This window comes from Solanum tuberosum, unplaced genomic scaffold, assembly GCF_000226075.1.
Source record: "Solanum tuberosum cultivar DM 1-3 516 R44 unplaced genomic scaffold, SolTub_3.0 scf00087, whole genome shotgun sequence".
In the NCBI taxonomy this organism is placed as follows: Eukaryota; Viridiplantae; Streptophyta; class Magnoliopsida; order Solanales; family Solanaceae; genus Solanum; species Solanum tuberosum.
Window position 1 is genome coordinate 1,095,841 of NW_006239017.1, and position 9,035 is coordinate 1,104,875.

Genomic DNA, 9,035 nt, shown 5'->3' on the forward strand with positions numbered 1-9,035 from the left:
ACGGGGGAAATCTTTAATGGTAGAAATCGTCAAAAATTGACCTTCATCATGCAAGTATTCCATAGGAACCCTATCTTAATCTTTATTTCTGGTTTGGAAGTAAAATGAAATGTTTTCATGGCTTAAAACGTTAAATAAGACAACATACCATATTTTTGACCCGACGCAGATCCGACCCGAATTCTGCCCCGGCAGTCCCTAGTAAAACCCTCATAACTTTTTACTCTGATGTCGATTTGATACGGGGTTTTGTGCGTTGCAAACTAGACTCGTAGGCCTTCAATTTAATGGGTAATAGGCCTTCTAACTCTTTATATATTGGGAGAAAACATCCAATACATTTAACCCCAAAATTTCAGAGAAATCTTTAAAAAGAAACTTACGATAACTTTCGCCAACTTTTATTTTGCCAGTTACTTAACTTCAAAACTTGAGATACAACCCTTGAACACTTAAAAGATGACATACCATATCATTTTTAATTTATTACTCACCCTCTTTGTCTTTCCACGAAGATACGAGTTAATTTAGACGTTTTGAAAAGTCGGGGTGTTACAGTGGTTGTGCAACTTGTAAAAAACTATTATTTACAATTAATAAATACATAAATGGAAAAATAATATTTACTCAGCTATTTCGACCTGCTCAAATATATTCCGAACTTGTGCATTTGACACCTCTAATGGCAACAAACCACACTTTTTCCGCCGAAACCAAGGGGCAACCCAGCGGCGTTGCCCCCGTTTAGAGTATTTCAAAGTTTTCTATATACACATCAGCTTGCGTCGATTTTAATTAATTTACTATGTACCTACAATCTCCCATTAGCCCAATCAAGAGGAGAAGTCGGGATTTAAAGTTTATAGATTCGAAGTTTTAGTTTTAATAAGCTACTAAATTCTAAATTGATAATTCGCACAAGGGTAATAGATATTTTAAGACAAATACAAAATTCGATCCAAAGCTATTGGATTCGACTGAACCCATACGTCACTGTGACAGCTTCGCCCCTGCCGAGAAGTGTATCATAAACACAGATAAAATTATCAACAATCTCATAACTAAATTAGCACCGAATTAAAGCAAATACCAGCAAGACAATTTTAATCCAGAAAAGGATGTGCCTTTTTTTTTTGGCAATACAACAAACTCCAAACCAGAGAATTAAGAAATGTCTGAAATGACTGTTAGCCACTCTGAGTTAGACTCAAATTACAGTTGAAGCCAAAGAAGTTTTTTTTGATGAGAAGTGCATATGGTTAGTTGATCAACATGATAGATCACGATACTTAATGTCACCTAGACACGAAAAACTCATAATCATGGTGCTTGTTGAAGAGTGTTCCTGCACCATTCGTTCCCACAGCTCGTGACATAAAAAAAGCAGTCTGCTGCAGTGTCCTTACTCGTTCTTGTAGAACTAAATCCACAGTCACTTCATTCAGGTACCTTCGCTGAAACCAGCATTCACCCTAGTTTCGCCATTCATAGAAAAGAAACGAGAAAAATAACTACATTAGGTTTGAAGTAAAGAGCGCAAAAAGTACTAAATTGTGAACTTAAAATGCATTCAAAGGTGTAACTACGCAGTTATCAATACCTGAGCATTGTAGCTTTGGAGGCCCACAATTGGGGAAACTACACCGGCAGGGGCGTCAAGTGCTGGCCTCTGTGAATATAATGTCCAAGCGAATGATAAGTCAAGAAAGAAGCATGAAAGTTGCCGGTTGGTATCCTATAAATTGGGTACCATGCAACACAAAACCTGCAAATACACCAAGTACTATTAGAAGTTTGCTCTAGAACTTGAAGACGATTATACTTCGCATACAAAGGACGTATGCAAGCCTGGATTGTTCTTCACATATTCAAAAACTAAATATATTCACTAGAAGCCTTTCCATACTAACCACAAATTGTCTCTGCTTATGGAATAAGGGAACAAAGGAATATAAATGAGTTAAAATGTCCCAATTTATGTGATGTAATAGCTTGACTGGGCACCGATTTACGAAATATGAGAAGACTTTGCAATGTTTCAAAACTACCCTTAAGATAAATAAAAGAGTACACCTTTGTAAACTTTTTGCCAAATAAGTGGGACAAATAGTATCATTAAACATTTGCCAAATATTAAAATAACATTCTTTTTTAGACCGACTCTAAAGATAAGTGTATAGTATAAATTGATGGATCTCAAAACATTTGTCAGTTATATGTCTATACTAACCAAGAATGAGGATGCAGATCAGGTAAGCGCGCGGACTGTAGGATTGATGGATCTCCACGACTTGAAGGCCCATCAGCAGCAACAAGTTCCTGAATCCTAGAATAGAGTAGTTGGAGCAAGCCAAAGAAACAACTTATGATATAAAAAAAGAACTAGTATTGATAACAAAAACAATATAACTAAAATGATAAAAGAAACAACTTATGATGTACCACACACTTTTCAAAAAATGGTTTACGACTTTGAGGTCTTTCTTGTTCGAAATATTCAAACAGAAGTTCATCAGACAACTTAGATTCAGCAGGTGGATCTGCAGCACTGCAATCTGAAGATGCCCAGGAGTCAGAGACAACATTCTCTTTGAGTGAAGAGCTTGAGTTCTCAACACAAGGATTAGGTACAAATAGAGAAAATCTTGTGTGAAAGTCTCCTGTAGGTGAACCCTGAGTTCGATTATCCTTGAAGAGCTGAATGGCTGACAAAGAGGGATTAAAATATGCACTGAACTTCAGACGACGAGTTGTATGTTCCTCTGCTTTTACTTGTAAACCATAGTTTCCATGTTTCTCAAACCACTGCCACAAGTTCCATAAAGAGATATTCGGTATCTCACACCTGCTTAGAGGTGCACCTTGACCACCTTGAACAGATGGACATATAACCGGAGAGGCAGAACGAATAAATTTCTCAAACTCAGCAAGAGGATAGCCCTTCCTCATCTCAATGGCTTCAGCGGCTAGTTGCACCCCATGAGCCTCATTCACAGCCTAACAAACGTCATTTTCACGACCACAAATTGTTCGGGCTTTATCTTGAGGAATCAACAACCTTGAAGCACCGGCATTCAAAGAAGCTCCACTGGTAGGAGATCCTTGTGCAACCACACTCTTATTTCTACTTAGGTCCTTTGGAACACGTTTTTCCTGATTTGTGTCTGGTGCGGCATTCAAAGAAGCTCGACTTGTAGGAGATCCTTGCACAACCACACTCTTATTTCTACTCAGGTCCTTCGAAATACGTTTTTCCTGATTTGTGACTGGTGCGGCATTCAAAGAAGCTCCACTGGTAGGAGATCCTTGCATAACCACACTCTTATTTCTGTTCAGGTCCTTAGTAACGCGTTTTTCCTGATTTGTATCTGCTGATACAATAACATTAGCAGCACTAGGAAGTTTTCTATTCAAGGTAGCATCGTTATCAGCCTGTGACAAATCCAAGTTTTTCGAGTCACGATTGCTTACATCAGCATCCTTCTTCTGAATTCTTTGACTATTAACATTTCCAGCATTATTAACTGCATCAACAGATGAATCATTTCGCACAGCATTGTTATCAGCCTGTGACAAATCCAAGTTTTTCGAGTCACGATTGCTTACATCAGCATCCTTCTTCTGAATTCTTTGACTATCAACATTTCCAGCATTATTAACTGCATCAACAGATGAATCATTTCGCACAGCATTGTTATCAGCCTGTGACAAAATCCAAGTTTTTCGAGTCACGATTGCTTACATCAGCATCCTTACTTCTGAATTCTTTGACTATTCACATTTCCAGCATTATTAACTGCATCAACAGATGAATCATTTCGCACAGTATCGTTAGCTGTATCAACAGTTGAATCATTTCCCACTCTCCAAACGCGCTTACCTCTCTTCCGCCCCATGTGTATATGTTACTATGATAGTTTTTCCTCTCGATAGTTAGATATATCTCAAGCAGAAGAAATATCTCTTCTGGATATAGGAAGAGGTCATTCTAAAACATGCAGCCAACAGTCATCGGATATCTTGCATTCGCATTGATGAATACTTGCCTTTGTCACTGCTTGAACCTAGAAAAGTCACAAAAATGTTAAACACTGAGAAAAACATATTAGCACAAGAACTTTATTTCCTTCAAGTCGAGGCTAATCCGAATAACACCATAAATTCAAGTCAAACAGTATCCCAATGAGCATGTGAAACTCAAATTGCAAACTTCCTTAATGCGGACAATAAAAACAGAGGACCAACAAATAAATGCAAAAACCCATCCTTAATCACTATTTTTGATAAATTACAACTAAAAAGTCACATATCAGTAAATAAAAACAACCAATAAAGAAAGAAACCCCAAAGAAGAGTTTCACAATTGCAAAAAGTAAATAGATCAATTCAATCACGAATATTGTTTTCCTTTTTGATAATTGTGGTGTTCAGGCCAGCCTGTGTGCAACTCAACTAGTCACATGAAAAACTTATCCACCAGGAAGCGGCACTAGGTAACTCTGTCCACCAAGACTACGAGAGATGGAAAGAAATAACCTAGTGTTTGTATCTGGTGGAATTCAAACTTGAGACCTCATGATTCTAAACCCATCAAATTGACATTCTATAATTGATTCATTTTGTTGAAAAATTATATATTGGGTAAATAAGGAAAAAAGATTGTTTTGTATATATACAAATTATTAAGTTCCCTTCAAAATAGGGAAAAGTTTTAGTATATTTGGAAAGCGGCTTAAAAGTTGCTATAAATTGCATGTACTGATCTTATGTGTTTCATCAGTGTACCACGTTTCATATTCTTTTTACAAAGAGGAGAAAACATAGTATTAGCAACAGTAGATGCTAGTTATAATATTGGTTCCAGTGAAACCAATTTAGTCATTAGTAAACTCGAAGTCAATGGGTGCTACAATGAAGAGATTGAAACCTCTAGCTCGAGGACATTACCAGTCAAGAAAGGAAACTTTTCGACGTGGCTCCTCTCTAATAGCTGATACCTCCATTTCCCCTGTTGGGGCTTGAAAATATTACAAGTGTGTCTTTAACAAATAAATGGTCTAGACTTGTTGGTTAATCCAAGTATGTTATGAATGGCAAACGGCGCTAGATCTACCTGATAATAAGTTGCACGGGAATGTCTACGCTCCCATATTAAAGAAGAGTTGAGATCCTCCTTAATATGAGGCAAAAGACGACCTTTCCGATACTATGTTTGACAACTTTATTTCCTCTTCACCTTAGATGAGGCAAAAGTGGGTTTTGCAAAAGCTCTTCTTCAAAGAATAAATGAGCTTCCAATTATTTCATTACAATAGAGGGGTCAGATCTCCTCATCTCACCCGATTCACTGCCAAACAATGATCACGAGAATATTTGAAGTGCTTGGTGAAATTAATTATTGAAGTTGGTTCCATGGAGGGCAAATCATTAAAAAAAAAAATGGAGGCCGGGTCCTTTATACCTACAATGGCAACTTAAAAAAACTAAATGAAAATTAGTTTTAATTGCAAATTCACTTAGTGGTTACACGAAGTTACTTCAAACTTGAGTTGTTAATACTCTTTACAAATCTTATCTTTTTACTGTAACTTGTTTAATTTATCATTGAAAGAGAATATAATTGGTGTGAGAGTGAGATTTAACAATGAATCTCTGTCGATGAATATTTCAGAGATGAAGACATTGAATATTTTTATTTCTCTCGAGTGTTGAGAGATTTCTGCTGAGTGTTGATTGAGAGATTTCTGTGGAACGGAAAGAAGTTCTTTGGCTAAAGAGAGGAGAGAGGTAACAGCGTGAACTAGTAATATTAACCAAATAAATGTAAGATTGATTATATGTTAATGATACACGTGTAAGCAGCTGAAATATGGATACTAGTAAATTGGGGATCGGCTGAAACAGTAGAAGATACACATTTGGGGGTTCGGTGATAAATATCGGACAACGATCTCACTTTCCTTCTCATATTTAGAAAGATCCATGTTAATTCGCTTTGTGAGCAAAGCGGTATACCAAAAAAAAGAAGTCATTGTAGTTTCAATCCCCAACGGGAGAAAATGGAGGGATCAACTAGTAGAAAGGAGCCACATCCGAAACTTTTGAAGATGTGATTTGGTATCATACGAGGGGAACAAAGTTGATGAGTTTAACATGATATGAATGTAACAATATCGACAAGTATGTTTCAAGAAAATAATTAGTCAAGGAGTCGACATTAGAGTGTATAAAGAGGTAACAAATAAAAACATTGACTAAAAGTGAGCCTTATCTTGGCCCGAGTTGATCACGTGGCTTGCAGTTGTTATCTAAAATGTAAGTGGAATCAATAACTATGAAATTTTAGGGTTAAACGAGCATAATTTAAGTAGAATGGATATCTTCCTGGACTAATATCGGAAGATTCAACTAAATAATGGATATCTTCGTTGACTAATATTAGAAGATTTAACTAAGGCAGGTAAGGAGAATTTTGGGTAGAGAACTTTGTTATGAAAGAAGCCTTTCTTGAATTGGGTTGATCGATCGCAAATGTACAAAACCATCCCCATTTATACTTGTCTATGGATGGTTCTAGATATTCTTCTAGTAAACTTTATCTTCTAGGAATACTTTAGAATATCTAGATATTTCTTCAAAATAATTATCCAAGTTACTTCACTAAGACATTCTAGAAACTTTATAAAAAGATCTACGATGTTTCAAGAAAACAACTTTTAACTTTTTTTGGTACCGTTCATAAAAATCAACTTCTCAAGACTTGTATTTAATTGACCGTTTATGTATATATATAAAATTTAAACTTGTGTCATTGAACAAAATAACTGAAGTAGAGCTCTTTCGAGTAATAAAAACCTGATCTTTGGCATCGCACTCGGGGACGAGAGAAAGGAAGGACATGAGGCAGAGTAATTAGGCCATGGAGACATAAATGTACCTGCACATAAAACATCAAGATAGAAAAAATGAATAACCGTAACATATAGCACATAAGTTCTGTTTTTCCGGTAGTTAACCGAAATTTCAAAACCTTCAAACTGAAAACCGAACTTTTAAAAAATTAATACTGAACACCAAGCCCCGTGTTTTACATGAATTACTTTATTTAGCGCAATTTTGCCTTTAAGAGGTTGAGTCTTTGTGCATATATCTATTCTAGTTCCACATTCTATCACACATAAGATTAATTCACGCATAACTTAATACAAGTTTTATTCAATACAACAATAATCATTTTCTCTTTATATAAGCGCCCAAACAAACAATGTATCATTTTATGCTGGTGTTAATTACTCCAATACCACAATCAACAATACACTAGTTAACCAATCTACTATTTGATAAACACAAAAATTCCCATAAAAAGGTTGAATCTCCGCATTGATACACCAATTCTTGTTCCACATTTTATCACATATAAGATTGATTCACGCATAACTTAATACGAGTTTTATTTAATACAACAATCATTTTTCCCTTATATATGCGGCCAAACAAACAATGTATCAATTTATGGTGGTGTTAATTTCTCCAATACCACAATCAAACGACACATTACTTAACCAATCCACTATTTGATAAACACAAAACACATAATTTCTTATAAAAGGTTGAATCTCTACATTGATGCACTTAATCTTGCTCCATATTCTATCACACATAAGATTTATTCGCACATAACTTGCTACGAGATTTATTCAATATAAACATTTTATCCTTATATACGCGGCCAAACAAACAATGTATCATAAAGGTGGTGTTGATTACTCCAATACCACAACCAAACGATACATTAGTTAACCAATCCACTATTTGATAAACACAAGGCACAAACAAACAATGTATCATTTTATGGTAGTGTTAATTGCTTGAATATCACAATCAACATCCACTATTTATAAACACAAAATTATATAAAAAGAGCAAAAAAAAAAAAAAAAAAAAAAAAAAACAAAAAAGAATTCTGGATTACAAAAGCTGACTGGTATGATTTGTTAGTCTTTAAATTTCTTTAATCATGATTAAGAGAAACAGGCAAAATTCAAAACAGAAAATTAAGTACATTTGAGGAAAAAAAATCAACTTCTTTTTTTCTGTTCACTTCTTGATTTTCTCTTCTTTGGTCTGTTACATGATTTGATGAAGCAAAAAAAAAAAAAAGGGGAAAAACACATCTTTAACAAAGAATTGAGTAACAAGATCAATTTTTTAGCACAAAATTAAAGAATTTTGCATGCAAAAACACATCTTTAACAAAGTTATACCTGTCTTTGTTTCGATTTTTTTTTTCTGGATGATTTTAATTTGTTCCCCGCCTAGATCGGCGGCGGTGGGGCGGGGTAGGGGTGGGGACACCACTCTGAAAATTTGGTCTGAGTGTGTCAAAGGTTTGTTGTGAACAAATGATGAGTAAGACAAGAAGAATGCTATTTATACTCTGTCCACACTGTCTTAACCAAGTATGTAATGCTTAATTTGTGTAATTACATTAACCTCCTCTTTAAATTTATCAATTTAAAAAGAGGTACATTGTTAATATTTGGATCAAATGCATTTTGAAAAAACACTATCAAACTTGAGCTTAATATTCATTTTGCCACTTTAACTCTGTTAGAGCAATAAAATTTCACATTGTTTGGAGAATGGACGGGTAGTCTTCTTATATGGATTCGGGGAGAATCCTCATGAGCTAGCTTTTGGGGTTGAGTTAGTATTAGATTGAGTTTTGGGTCTAACTCACACTCATAAAGCTAGCTCAAAGAAAGGAGGAGAAGTCAATTCATCTCAACAACCACCAATGTGGACTTTTGTCACCTCACCTCACGCCCAATGTTTAGCACCTGCTGCGTGGACAATTTTGATTTTGGGGGACCCAACATTGGGTGAGATGGGCCCTACTTTGATACCATGTTAAATTAGATTTTGAGCCTAACTCAAATCTCAAAAGTTAGCTCAAAGGAAGGAGGATTGTCCAAGCCTTATAATGAGTTCATCCATCATTCCATCTCATTAACCATCAATGTGGGACTTTTGTC

The 9,035-nt window shown here is 35.5% G+C and overlaps 1 protein-coding gene across 1 annotated transcript; it reads right to left on the reverse strand.

The window, feature by feature from the left end:
• Positions 1 to 2,997: 2,997 nt before the first annotated feature.
• Positions 2,998 to 3,896, reverse strand: LOC107060641 (uncharacterized). Its single transcript, XM_015308745.1, has 2 exons — positions 3,780 to 3,896; positions 2,998 to 3,702 (listed from the first exon to the last, which is right to left on the reverse strand). Exons 1-2 carry the CDS (start codon positions 3,894 to 3,896, stop codon positions 2,998 to 3,000), a joined length of 822 nt encoding a protein of 273 aa, XP_015164231.1.
• Positions 3,897 to 9,035: the final 5,139 nt, after the last annotated feature.

Excerpts from the sequence above, each read along its gene's own strand:
- LOC107060641 (XM_015308745.1), bottom strand. The coding sequence starts at position 3,896 with ATGGGGCGGAAGAGAGGTAAGCGCGTTTGGAGAGTGGGAAATGATTCA. Across the intron at positions 3,703-3,779 it reads CAGTTAATAATGCTGGAAAT|GCTGATAACAATGCTGTGCG; the intron begins GTGAATAGTCAA and ends ATTTTGTCACAG.